The sequence below is a fragment of the Saccostrea echinata genome, unplaced genomic scaffold, assembly GCF_033153115.1.
Source record: "Saccostrea echinata isolate AGI-Se365-2 ecotype Australia unplaced genomic scaffold, CSIRO_AGI_Sech_v1 ptg000012l, whole genome shotgun sequence".
NCBI lineage: Eukaryota > Metazoa > Mollusca > Bivalvia > Ostreida > Ostreidae > Saccostrea > Saccostrea echinata.
The window spans coordinates 6,759,681-6,774,858 of record NW_026889761.1 but is presented as its reverse complement, the minus strand read 5'-3'; the positions used below and the strand labels follow the sequence as shown (position 1 = coordinate 6,774,858).

General features: G+C 33.0%; 1 protein-coding gene across 1 annotated transcript; it reads left to right on the top strand.

The window, feature by feature from the left end:
• Positions 1 to 3,825: 3,825 nt before the first annotated feature.
• On the top strand, positions 3,826 to 12,653 carry LOC133185737 (GTPase IMAP family member 9-like). Its single transcript, XM_061321037.1, has 3 exons — positions 3,826 to 3,829; positions 8,181 to 8,216; positions 11,821 to 12,653. The coding sequence occupies exons 1-3, from the start codon at positions 3,826 to 3,828 to the stop codon at positions 12,651 to 12,653; spliced, it is 873 nt and encodes a 290-aa protein (XP_061177021.1).
• Positions 12,654 to 15,178: the final 2,525 nt, after the last annotated feature.

Below are 15,178 nucleotides of genomic sequence, written 5' to 3'. Positions count from 1 at the left end.
GTACTATTGCTCGAGGGATACCTTGTGCGATTCTTCGTTTTTTCGGTTGTTGATTGAGATTCTTATTATATTATTCCCCAATTTCCCAAACAATCAATCCTGAATTCAAAAGAAAACCCAATATTGTGAAATATGCACCAAAATATGAACAGTTATTGTTAACAAAGACTTTTTTCCATTTTAAAGATTAACTAAAACATGTGAAAAATGTTAATCTACATTTTTATTAAAGTTCAAGGTATGAAAGAACAAATATCAAAGATATCTGAGGGAAACTTTTTATAAGATATTGCAGGGAGGAGGGGTCACCCAGTGTTGAGGATGGTATTTTTCTAGAATCAAGGGGGTACCACATAATATACCATCGTATAGGTTAAGAAAAGCAAATACATTGCCAAACTTTTAGTCTTATTGAGAAGAATGAACTTTTTTTAATTTCATTTAATACCTGAAAAACCAATAATAATTTTACGCCTTGCCTACAAAACAGAGTGACACTTAAGGAACAATTTTCAGAGTTTGTCTGTCTGTCCGTCCGTCTGTCTCATCCTATATTTTGGGAACTGTAAAAATTATGGATTATGAGGTAATAAGCATGTGTACTTTTTGTCTAAAGACATTTTGAAAAATACCAGCATAACAGTCACATTCACCGTGACCTTAGACATAATTTTCAGGAATACTCCGAATAGTTAATTTTACCTGCCCTTTTGAATTTTGAGACACAGAAATTTGATAACAAGCATATGTATTACATGTTTATGAGCTCATGGCACTGTACTTTAAAAAAAAAAAAAAAAAAAAAAAAAAAAAAGGAGGTTGATACACAGTTACCTCACAAACTGAAAATCTTTGACAATGGTGTTGGGAATCTTTCAGGCTTAGAGAGTATTAATGTAAATGTGATAAGAACTTTTAACAATATGTAGAGACATAAGCCTGTGATGGACATCGGGCTTACAATGAACCTATTATACACGATATTTCTTTTCATTCACTACTACCCTACGTAAATAAGCATGACTTCCTCACATCCGCACCCAAACTTTACTCTGTCCCTTTCAAAGTTTTCAATAGTCTATTTGGAAAGGCCAAAGAGAGTGCAGATTTGGATTTTTGGACACCGGAATACAGACTAGCATCTGTGATTATTGAAATTTGCAGGTTTTTCAAACCACCACGTTTGCGGAAAAGAATAATGCTCAAGTAACTGCTTCTTAAACTTCAATTTGCCAACAAAAGAATTCGACACAGTAAATGTTAGTCTCCATATTTCAAGTTAAAGTCCACATCTTGAATTTCTTACAAATTTTCATGTAATATTGCTTCCAAACTTTTTAATTACAGCAAAAACTCTAAATTTTCTAGATATCGAACATCTGAAACATAACCCTCCTAAGTGTTCATGTTCATTTTCATAAACGATTTTTTTTTACGTTTTGACGTCATAATGAGAATTACTCTTATACACTTCAAAATTGTAAATGACTTTACGTTCTGGTATTGCAAAGAATTGCTCTTTTTTGTGATGTCACAGTTAACATATTCCATATAAATTAGGCCCCGTCCTCTTTATGCATCTTTAACAGTGCTGCAAAATTAATTACCGAATGTGAAAATGGAACATTCCTCACATTCCTGAATTTGATACCAATATTTGTAATAGATAATCTTTTGGTAATAGATCTCCTTTTGATTCTGTTTAATTCAAGCAAGTACTGAGTATTGAGAATTGCGAGTCAATACATATTGATGTGTTATGTGTGCTTTAATTCAATCAATTAATAATCACAGCCGCCGCCGTCCCCTAAAAATTGCACTATGTTAAAAAAGGGATATTTAAAATTAATAACGACGATCTGTGTTCGAATAAAATGAATATCTTTAAACAAGCACGCTAAGTACATTTATTTGTAATAAACGCAGTCGCCCCTTAATCTAGGGGCGACCCCGTTTACTATAACGCAGCATTGTATAGGCTTCCCGAAGCTTTAAAATGCGTTCAGAACATAATATTGTATTGCGAGGTAGGTTTTGATTTTAATTTGTAAGTTTTGTATTTAAGTAAGTATTTAACCAATTTATATAGAGGTTTCCTCGGATATATATTATCACATTGGGTATTATTAAGTAACACATATCACTTGACGGGCATTTATAATATTTTCTGAAGTCTTTTACATAAATAGCTTCGGCACACAGCCGATAAACACATTTATTATTTTGTGATAGAAATAATCTCAAGGTATCCGTATGTACCCGAAATACCCGTGGTTGGCAAAAATTTTAATATTACTTGGGTACAAAGTATTTCATGAGAAGTTTAACTTAACGACAAATTTGAGGGTATTTTCCACACAGTATTGTAATCCGTATGAAAACAAAGCCATCACACATTTCTCCCAAGCACGATTCAGTTAGAGAACATCTTCTTACAAATCAACTTCGATCTAAGGATATATCTCAATTAATTTTTCATAAACATATAAAATAAGAACATTCCAAGGATTAATAAAATTGCTGCACGATTTTGATGCATTACAATGTATCTCATTATGCAAATTTCGAAATTATCTCCCTTATTTGGTCTTTTGTTACGGAGTAAACCAGCAGATGGGACATTTATTTACACTGGATACATAGGCGTCGGAAGCAAATTGAAAGGGGGGGCTAAACCAACAAAAAATTGTTTGGGGGGCTAAGACCCCCTAAGTCCTATATTATGTCTTATTTTGCAATAAAGGGGGGTAAGCCCCCTATCCCTCCCGGTTCCGACTCCTATGGGATACATTACATCATCGATATGCCAGATGTCGGGATGTACTCATCAACTCAAAAAATAATCGAATTTAAGTAAATACCTTCATCTCAAAGGGGTCCATTTTTTTTCTCTACCAGAAATCGGAACCAAAATAAAAAATCGCAGATTATACTGATCAGATATATGTCCTTGTTAAATTTAAACACACGCACCTAATAGTTGCACGTTCAGAGCGACACAAAATTCTGTTTCCATTTTAAAAATTCAATGAGTCTTCGAACTTTTTACAAAAGGGTTGTTTCATTCACGCAAATTTCTTTTTTCACACTGTAAACAGTTCATTTGCTTTCAAGAATCATAATTGTTTTTGTAAACTTAATTGGTTGAATAAAAGAATCAAAATAACCACCGCTTGATATTATATCTACATGTATAATTAAACGAATTTTAAAAACCGTCGTTCATTCATTTATGCCAAATTGTCAAAATAATACATTGTCCTTCTTCCATGCTGAGATGGATTGTATTTGCGCCTCTATGGTTGGACAGCTACAATCTTAAACTTCATTTTTGATTTGAATTAACAGAAACATATGTTAGACGGTAGATCATGCAGTTTATCGGTTTCGATTCAAATCTCCAACATATGGTAGAAAAACAAAAAAAAATGTCGACATTGGTGCAGCAATACCACCAATCTTTTGAGTAGTCTTATTATACTTACATCTTATTTATGTAAATATAAAGTTAGACAGGATTTGTCATTGCAACGAAGCTGTCATAGGTCAATAGCATGAAACATCAAGTGATATAGAATTCAGATGAGATCTCGTTGTTAATCGAAATTGCTAAAAAAAATCATTGAATTATTTGAATAGTGTTTACCAATCATACGAACTCCACCTGGCTCTCTTAGCATGGCTGAGCCTTTTCTGTACAAAAGGCATCTCCTTACCTCCTTTAATAACCTCATTTGCATGAAACGCCCTTGCATAGACCTGACACTCTTACGTAAGCCTTCCTTTATAACAAACAATTTTCGATAATTTTTTAGCCAGTACAAAATGGGTGAGTATTTATTTCATATTAAAACATATACATTGAAATATTTAATGGTTCATTAATTCCTTTTCTTACGTTACGTTTTCAAAAATTAGTGATGTAAATGAATCTTTAAATTCATACCAGTATTTAATTTTAAAAGGAATTCTTTTACACAAACGAATGCTGTTGTTTAAAAATAAAACTCTCTCTCTCTCTCTCTCTCTCTCTCTCTCTCTCTTGTGTGTGTGTTTAAATGTAGTTTACTGAGACAAACTTTAATTGATAATTATTTATTAAGATGTTACCAGAGTATATGAATATCCTACGGAAAATTTAAACTGATCTAACAGATGGGTGTAGTAATGAAACAATGAGTCTTCATTTTTATTTTCCACGGAGAGATAATTTTATTCGAGTTAAGAACCAAAAACCAAGCTTTATAAACTAAAATAAAATTACTTGGACATGGTAGTCTCTTGCAGAAATAAAATATTCGAAAAGCTGCCACGACTTTGAAACTTACCACCCTCAATTATCTATACTTAGTGTTTGGAAATGCAACTTCGTTAAGTAAAATTCTAATTTCAGTTTGATTTGTGTAAAAAATTCCTTTTAAACTTTATCCTAAAGTAAAATTAAGATTGTCTACTTTTATATTACATCGATGCACAGTAATACTTTCATTACCTGCTTTTTCACATTTTTATTTATATAATACTTTAAACTTACAAGAAAACTTTATCACTTTCTTGAGACTCAGAGCATATACCTTCATCACCTACATACGGGATATATATCTCTCAGTTGATTCGATACGCTAGAGCATGTTCTACGTACATGTATGTACAATTTCTAAAACGAGGTAAATTATTGTCAAACAAGTTGATGAAACAAGAATATCAGCTGTCTCGTTTAAAGTCATCATTTCGTAAGTTCTATAGTCGATACAATGATATTTGTCAGCAAATACAATTTATCATTGAGTCAAATGCTGACTGACGTTTTTCATACTAATTGTTAGGCCATTATTAACACACTGAATTGTCGACGGATTTTTCCGTTCTTTCCCGATCATGACAAGAGCACACGGCGGGTGTGACCGGTCGGCAGGGGATGCTCACTCCTCCATGGCACCTGATCCCACCTCTGATTTTTAGAGGTCCGTGTTCTTATTTTGTATTCTTTAATGGACTTTTGAGCTTGAATACTGTTCGTTATCTCCATATATTTCATTTCAATTATTGTAATTTGTTGACTACAAGTAATCAACTCTTTTTAATTAAAATAGTTAACGAATTGCATGTAAGAGTTAAAAGAAATAAACCCTAAGATGAATTTAAAAATACTTTAATTTACTGCTGGAAAAACTTGTTTGTTTTGATTAAATCTCTGATAAAATTTAATTTAATACAGCATCACTTTGATACCTTGATTTACTATTGCCGTAGATTTACTGTCTAGAAAACTCCAAAATCAATCTTGAACATTACATTTTGTTAAAAGCTTTCATAATCCTTTTAATCTTTTAGGATATTTTTTTAAATGATGCTTTCAATTTTTTTCTTTCAAAGTTTTATACTTGTTTTGAAAACTCTTATACCATTTTTATATTCTATTCTGTTAAAGCCTTTAATACCGTATAAGCAGAATTTTAGCAAGGTTTCAATTTTCGCATTATAAGCGAAGGTCCTGAGATCTCTATAATTGAAATTATAGAATCCCTTAAATAACATATCGCTAAAAAAAATATTAACAGTTATTGGGATTAATCGCTAAAAGAGATGGGTGAACAAGGCGCGCAAAATGCCTATAGCTTCAGATATATAAAAATCATAATCAATTTATGAATTTAGTATTTAGAGTAAAGTTCTCATTATTGAAACTTATGGTTTTATGATACACAAAACTTTTCTGAGTAAATTTGTATCGGCAAATTAAAAATCATTCTATTATTAAAAAAATAATGTATAATTTTTGGCAAACTTTGTGTATAAACTTTGAAAAAAATATGGAGCAAAGACCCACTCATATCAAAAAATTGTGTTTTAGTATCAGAAAATGATCCTTTTTGCCATCTCTAGTGTGTGTATGCTATTTCATAGGCAAATAATTTCAATCTTAGTGAGATTTTTGCAAATTTCGGAGATTTTACATAAAGCATACTTTAATTTTTGATGAAATATCAAAGAAAGTTTTGTTATAATTGAGATTTAACTTTTCACCTCCATGTTTGTTGCACGATAAGCATTGCGCTCGCTTTGCTCTCCCATCTTCTTTGCGTCTCGCTAAAATTTCCACTTATACGGTAATCCTTTCAAATGTCTAATTTCAATAATCACACTTATCTTGCAGAATTCAAAGGGAAAGAAGTACAATGGATCTGAAGATAATTTTTTTGATAATCCTTTCTGTCACTTTGCACAAAGTTTTGTCATCCAACTGTGAAGCAAAAAATGGTATTTCGTAAGACTATTTCTTTAATTGTTGATAATGAGCTGATTTTCTTTGCGTATTAAATAGGAATGTTTTGAAAATAAAGCATAAAGACAGTGTTGTAGAGCTAGATCCCCGTCACAGTGAGACTTCCGTCGGAAGTGTCTCTCTGAAGGGAGACTTCCCTCAGAGAGTACGACTTACTCTTGAGATTTACATTCCTCAGCATCATATTAGTCCCCCTGAAAATCTTGAAACTACTCTAAAGAGGACGGCCCCAAGCTGATAACATTTATGTAGTTTTCGGAGATCAGTTCTTCCAATAAATTGTTAGAATTCCGATGGCCCATAATTCTTCTGCATTATATACGTACTTTATAAGTCAAACTTTTTTTATATTCCTATAAAGAAGAATTTAGAGAAGAAAACACTTGCTTTGACCTTCAACTCGACATTCAGATATGTCGTCGACGTAACATCAATCAACGATAGCTACTTCCATTCATATATATGTCGACTCGATATATTCCAGTAAATCTGAAATAAAAGACAGCACAAAGCCTGTCACATCTGTTTCATATTTGGATGTTTTACTGACTTAAGACGACAAGGGCCAAATAACAACGATTGATTGATTGTATGTTGTTTAACGTCCCTCTCGAGAATTTTTCACTCATATGGAGACGCCACCATTGCCGGTGGAGAGCTGCAAATTTTGTCCTATACTCGGCACTTACGGCCACTGAACAGTGAGGGATCTTTTTCGTGCCAGCACCTACTGCGACACGGGACCTCAGTTTATGCGGTCTCATCCGAACGACCGGCCTCCACGACCCACAGTGGGATTCGAACCCGCGACGTAAGGATCAACACCTTACTTCGCGACTCTAGAGCAGACGCTCTACCCACTGCGCCACGCGGGCGACCAACTAACAACGAGGTTGTATGCCAAACCAGATGACTTAGCTTCTCTATCGTCAACTTTCCTTATTTAAGTAGTAATATTCCGCTATCACCTGCATATGGTGTTTACTTATTCCAACTTATTCGATACTAAAGAGCATGTTCCGAGTACGATCAATTCTTCAATCAAGACAGCTACTGACAAATAAGTTGATTATACAACGATTTAAACAACCGCATCTAATGTCAGCATTTCGTAAATTCTATGGTCGTTTTAATGCCCTCGATACCTTATATAATCTATCATTTGGTCGTATTTAAGCTAATGTGCTTCATTATTAATACTTAATTTGACTATGGAATGGCCTGTCTACCTTATCAATATATAGAGCTCAATGTGGCCAATCAACAGGGAATGCTCACCCCTCCTTGGCACCCCATCCCACCTTTCGAATTTCCGGGGACCCATGTTTTATGCCCTGTTTACAGATTTGTATTGTTTGAAGATGTTTTAAGATTGATCAATATTCGTAATCCTCACCTTTTTCATTCCATCTGTAGTCATACATGTACTTCCCCTGGGAATCTTTTTCTTAAAGGAGACCCCACAGCTTAAGTATACAGTAAACATACTGGATAGAAAATAATATAATATATTTATTTTACCAATTTATATTTAACGGGGTAATCTACATGGTAAAAAGCATAGTGTGAACGAAAGGAGATGTATATGTATAACAGATAAATGCAACTTCTGAAACTGACAAATATCAGTCATGATATGTGGGTCAAAGTTAATGATTACAGTCACTGTGTCAAAGATTTTAGTACAACCAGGAAGCACCCATCGCTTGGATTAAAAGATGGAACTCCATCTTATACCAAGCCAAGGAAAATAAGACAAAGTCTTTCAACTTTTCTTTGCGTTTATCTATTTATTAATTTTTAAAGCCAAAATAGTTTATTAACCAATAACTTTTCAGTTGGAGTGAAGATAGAGATGTTCCCAAAATTAAAGTCTTTATCTTATCATTTGTAGGAGACGATGATCAACACTGCAAGAAACGATATCCAGGTATGTATATAAATTTTAATATTTTAAGAAAGTGCAAAAGGAATGGTCTTTCATTGTAATAGTAACTAATATTTGCGGAAATCGGGAACAAGTGTTCCAAATAATAATATTTTTAAGTGGGTTTACACAAATTGAAAAAAAATGATGTGGTGATAATATGTTGAAGTGCGTATTCTTTAACTAGAAACGAGTGTGTTATTATGTTCCTTCCCTTAAATCTACAAAGGATTGAGCATTCACTTTTCTTTCCCTAGCACGTGGTGGTGACATCTGAAGTTAATGTAAGCAAGTACAAAAAGTGTTGAACATTGTTTCAAGCAGCTAACTTTGAGAATGATATAAAAGAGTTAAAAATAGACAGATATTATCATATACCAGCTATCAAAAACAAGTATCACCATTTCTAAATTATTTATTTATTAGGTTCGGAATTTTAGGGTCACGCTGGTTGCAAATCAATCATATAACACAGATGTATTCAGTTGGTGACGACGCAATTGGTTTAGGGCACACCTCCAATCAAAGAGAACAAATATTATCAATTGATATCAACTATACACATTTTAAATATTACACTATAAGACTGGTATTTCTTTCTCAATTTTGCGGTGCAACAGCCTTATCAATCATAAGTCAATCAATGATGAATAATAAGAATTCATCATTTAATAATCAAACAAACAATCAATATTCAGTTCCATCAATCAATATTCAATTCATATAATATTAATTCGATTCAACCAGTCAATATTCAATTCATTGAATTTGTAGTAAATTTATGTTAAAACAAAACAACATTTCAATAAATAAATCAATATTCACTGCTGATTATTCAGTGAATTGTTTTCCACTGACAAGTTATCCACATAATCATGTTGCAGCTGCGCTCTGTTAATTGCTTCGGGAGCTAAATTCCCTCCATATGGCAATTCGCACTGTCAGCTACTGAGACAATACTGACTTTATTATAAGATGGCCAGTTGTGACCTTGACGTTGTCTAAAATTGATTGATAATAATCGTGCTGCAACTTCACCCTGTTTACATTCAATACGATATGGTGAGCAAAATCCCTCCTATTGAGAAGTAGTAGTGTCCATCTCGATTGCAGCTTCACCCTGTTTACAGACAACAAGATTAGGTGAGCAAAATTCCTCACTTGGCAGCGCCCATCACGATAGCTTGTATCACTGTATGGCAATGGATGGCAACCCTGGCCGGTCATGATGAAGGCGATGTCTAAGGATGAATTGTAGCACAGCTCTTTGGGACTCTTTTCTGAAATGTTTGATTGATTGTATGTTGTTTAACATCCAATTCGAAAATTTTTCACTCATATTGAAACGTTACCGTATGCCGGTGAAGGGCTTCAAATTTAGACCTATGCTCGGCACACAGGGCCATAGAGCAGTGAGGGATCTTTACCGTGCTAACGCCTACCGTGACATGGGACCTCGGTTTTTTCAGGTCTCATCCGCAAGACCCGTGACTTTCGCATCCAATGCCGGACTATTGGCGAAGGAATAGTCACTACCTATGTATACGTCTTAGGTTTGACGCCGCGCAGCGAAAGCGAATCGAACCCGGGGCTCCGTTTACGAAGAGAACGCCCTTCCACTAGGCTGCCATGACCAGTTTTTGAACTGAAAGAACTCGGCGCAGAAAACAAATCAAAGTAATAAAGAGTAGAAGTAGACAGATATTTTTTAATGAAAGGAAACACACTTTTGCAGAGAGAATATACGTTTTTTCGATTCGTGGATTTTTTACAAAATAAAAACACGCCTTTCTAGTTAAATACATGTTAGAAGGTTTTAAGTTCGTTGACAATGGTGTTTTTGTCAATTTGAATGGTCCAAGGTAAACATATCAAATTTCAAAATATGTTTTATAAAAATTTAAGTCTTGTTTTGAACTCTTTATGTAAGAAATCGCCGTCTTTCAAGATCGCAGATAGTATTATTATGTTTAAGCAAGACAAAATTATTATTTTTCCCTTTCCTACAGATCAATTTGTGCAACAGACTGTTTGCCTGTAATGAAAATTGAGTCCACTTTTACTGCACATTTAAATTCCTAGGACGACCATTTCTGTCTGCCATATATTAAAAAGAGATTGCATAACAATTGTTTTCCACAATGAAAAGAACTGTTTATTCATGTTAGTCCTTGAACGTTTATGTCGACACCTCCTGCAGTGAAAAGCATGATTAACTAGTGTCTATACCACAACAATGAGCATTCAATATCCTATGAGCTCACTCTTTTATCTCTCTTGTCGGATCTTAAAATGTAAAGTTTAAAAGAATGGTAACGAAATACAAAAATTACACAAGAAAGATTTTATGCCTCTGCAAAGGGCACATAAAAGTAAGAACACAATTTTATATTTGTGAAAGCAGTTTACAGTGATTTTGCAAATTCATCAGAAAAAACATAACACAGATACATTATCGAGTTGATTATTTAACATTAATGATTAATGTGATTGATGATAATATAATGATATAGATGATAATTTAATTTTTAAAAAACGAAAAAATATGGAGACCTTTGTCAAGGAAAAGAACAATTATATTTAGATACTGTCATTGAAAAAAAACCTGGTTTAAGGTCAGCATTTCGTAAGTTCTATGGTCGTTATAATTATGGTAATCGTATTAATAATTATAACCTATTACTGGGTCGTAGTTTGGTGGCGTGCCTCATACTTATAGTAAGCCGTTATCTTCACCTTTTACATTGAATAGAGTTGTTAAATTATTTATTTTAGAACCCTTGTCAATTTTTATTGGCATTAGCAATACAGTTTACCTGTATGTATAAACAACCTGCATAAATGAGTTATGTTATGTTGGTAAAATTGTTTTTTTTTTTCTATTATTTTATAATCAAGGTTTCAAAGCATTATAACAATAAATAATTTCAAAATCATTTTTAGTTTGCGTAATAAAACTCAAATCGTTAAATAATTTATATTTTTGATAACCATTGACCAAGAAGCGTAAGATACAATAATTTGAAAACAAATCCCTTTACATTGAATTATATCCTATTTAATTAGTCAGACTGTCTTATAGTTCATAATTTCTATCGGGTAAAATCATCTAATTTAGAAGCTTGAATTTTGTTTGTTATCTCCATACCTCATTAGACAACTTTCTTAAATCAAGGTAACACAGGTAAACTCTACCTGTACCTCTTAATTATAGGGACTCTTAAATGAGTGAGATAAATAGATAGTTGTTTTTGCGAGTAAGGGTTCGGGGAATGTACGTTTCTTGTGACCGTTTCCTTAACTTTCAAGTAAATCCATAATATGATTACAAGAAGCACACGGCGAGTGTGACCGGTCGGCTGGGGATGCTCACTCCTCCATGGCATCTAATCCCACCTCTGATGTTTTGGAGGTCCGTGTTTGCTCTGCTCCTACTTTGTATTGTTTAATGGATTTTTGAGCTTGAATACTGTTCGTTATCTCCGTATATTTCTTGATTCTGTGATGGTTTGAAAATTGAAGTTGAGATAATCTACAAGATCTTACAACTGTATTCTTACATGAGTTCGATATTTGAGCAGTTCTGTTTAAAATCATTGTTTTACAGGAATCGATATCGAGGTGCGGATAATATTAATTGGAAAGACTGGAGTTGGCAAAAGTACAACGGGTAACACCATACTAGGATTTAATGCATTCAAGACTAAAGTATCTGCAACATCTGTCACAACCAAAACAGAATACAACGAATCAGAGAGATTCGGCAAAAAACTGGTCGTTGTTGATACCCCAGGTCTTTTTGATACAAATCGAACAGCAATCGAAGTTCTCAGAGAAATATCCCAATGCTATTTCCTAACATCTCCTGGAATTCATGCTATAATCTTAGTTGTTCAAGTGGGAAGATTTACTGAAGAAGAACAAAAGACCGTTGATTTATTCATAAAAGTTTTTGGAGAGGAGGTAAAAAAATTCCTGATTGTAGTATTCACCCAAAAAGATAGGTTAGATTATGAAAATATGACTATTGAGGACTTTGTAAGCACGATGGATAACAATTCAAACCTTAAAATTCTACTTGATGAAATACAAGGGAGGTATACTGCCATTGGATATAGAGGGGAACAGGAAGACCGTGAGAAAGAAGTACGCCATATATTGTCTATGATCGAGAAAATGGGAGAGAACAACGGTCGGTCATACTATAGCAACGATATTTTTAAACGAGTGGAAGATATGATAAGAGAAGATGAAAGGAAAAAACTTGAAAATTCAATGAACAACGGAAAAAAGTACACAGAGGAGGAAGTCCGGCGTTTAATTAGTGCAGAAAGGTCCAACACTCGTGCAAGTCAACAAGATGGAGGATTGTTTTCAAGGATTTTAGGTACCATTGTTGGAGGGATACTTGGTGCAATTCTTCGTTTTTTCGGTGGTTGATTTACTTTCTGACATTTGTTACATTCTTCCATTATATATCCTTAATTCAAAAGAAAACACAATGTAGTGAAATTTGTAGAAAGAAATATACAGTTATGCTTCAGAAAAACTTTTCTTGTCATTTTCAGTACTAGCTAAAACAGGTTTTAAAAATTTTAATCTACATGTGTTTAATGTACTAATATCATAGCTATATATATATATATATATATATATATATATATATATATATATATATATATATATATATATATATATATATATATATATATATATATATATATATATATATATATATATATATATATATACAGTAAAACCTGTCTAATCCGGCGACCAGTGGTTCCAAAATTTTTGGCCAGATTAGACAACATCCGGATTGGAGAAAATTGAACCGTTATAGCAAGTTAAAAATTACATAGATATAAAAAAGAGTGGTAAATAAATACTTAATCAAATGTGTCATTTTTTACGTTTCACTTGAAAAAATCGTCTAGTTCGTTTGTTTTGAACTCTTGTTTGTTCTTCAGCATTTTCATTTCTGTTTAAGTTTTATATCTCTTGGTCATTCATTAAATTTAAAAATCGTTAAATGTCTTAAACACACTCCAAAACCTCATCGTAGCTGTAAATATTATTTTGTTAGGGACAGATTCCTTATTAATTTCTTTCTTTTAAAATTAATATGTTTGAATATTTAGACACAGTGTTCGTTAATTTCAAATGTTATAATGAATATTGAACCAAAATCTTCTGTCGTTATGGTCGTTGTAAACTAGCGACACAAAGGGAAGTAATTCGAATTGCACATCGTGCCCGCAAAGCGAAAGTAGAAAGGAGGTCATGAATAAGTTTCCAAGTTTTCTACAGAAATGCTACACGCAACCACCACTATCACTCTTTCTTTTGCGAATTTCTTCGCCTTACTTGAGCCATTGATGATTTTTTTTATCACGTTTGTTAAAAACTAAACTGTCAATACAGGATACATTGTAGATCATTAACGGGACAATAATTACCCACGCGAGACTTCTCTTATGACCAGCGGGCACAGGTAAAAATAAGTGGTCGGATTAGAGGAGATAATTTGTACTAATTATGAGCAGTTGGTTCTTTAAATAGCGGCCGGTTTACAGAATAGGCAAGATCCGGATTGAACAACATTTATTAAACATAAATTGTAAAGAAAATTTAAGGGACTAAAATATTACGCCGGACTGAACAACATGCCGGAATGCACAACATCCGGATTCAACAAGTTTTACTGTATATATATATATTCTTTGTGAGAGATATCCCACAAACCATTTATGGATGCAAAAACAGTTATATATAGCATACAATTGAATATGATTTGTATAGGAGCTCAAAAAACACATATCATTTTATCAGACTAGTATATAGGTTTTTTTCTTTGAGGTAAATTTTCATCAAAGCACCTGTGAGAACTAGAGCTGTTTCCTAAGGGGTTAAGTGCAGCATACTTGTGGGTAGGGACCCACAAACCATATCATAGCAAAATATATATATTCTTTGTGGGAGATATCCCACAAACCATGTATGGATGCAAAAACAGTTATATATAGCATACAATTGAATATGATTTGTATAGGAGCTCAAAAAACACATATCATTTTATCAGACTAGTATATAGGTTTTTTTCTTTGAGGTAAATTTTCATCAAAGCACCTGTGAGAACTAGAGGTGTTTCCTAAGGGGTAAAGTGCAGCATACTTGTGGGTTTGGACCAACAAACCATATCATAGCAATATATATATATATATATATATATATATATATATATATATATATATATATATATATATATATATATATATATATATATATATATATATATATATATATATATATATATATATATCCTTTGTGGGAGATATCCCACAAACCATGTATGGATGCAAAACAGTTATATATAGCATACAATTGAATATGATTTGTATAGGAGCTTTAAAAACACATATCATTTTATCAGACTAGTGTATAGGTTTTTTTCTTTGAGGTAAATTTTCATCAAATCACTTTTGAGAACTAGAGCTGTCTCCTAAGTGGAAAAGTGCATCCAGTGGGACATACTCAAAGAGAATGCAGATTTGTACAAATGCATTAAACAGAACATCCAGGAATGCTCTAAGGAAGTTTGCTTTGTAAACTCCTTGTGATAAGACAAAATTGAAACTGTTCTTAATGAATCACGGAAGCATGAAATCTAGGCCAGATGAAGCATGCAAAGCACCCATTGAAATGATCATCGATATGTAGATACACCTCAGGAGGAAGTTTGGTTTGTGTACCCTTTTTATAAACTGAAAACAGACCAAAAAGTTGTCCTGATCTGTAAAACGTCTTTAAAATATATGCATCGTATATCTTAAGTTTGGTTTGTAAATCTCAAAAGATAAGCTGGTAACAGACCACTTTCCTTAACTAAATTATTGACACCTAAAGTGCTGGTCAAACGCAGCATAAAAAGTGGGAGAACATTTCATAGTCATATATGTGTAGTA

Excerpts from the sequence above, each read along its gene's own strand:
- LOC133185737 (XM_061321037.1), top strand. Across the intron at positions 8,217-11,820 it reads CTGCAAGAAACGATATCCAG|GAATCGATATCGAGGTGCGG; the intron begins GTATGTATATAA and ends ATTGTTTTACAG.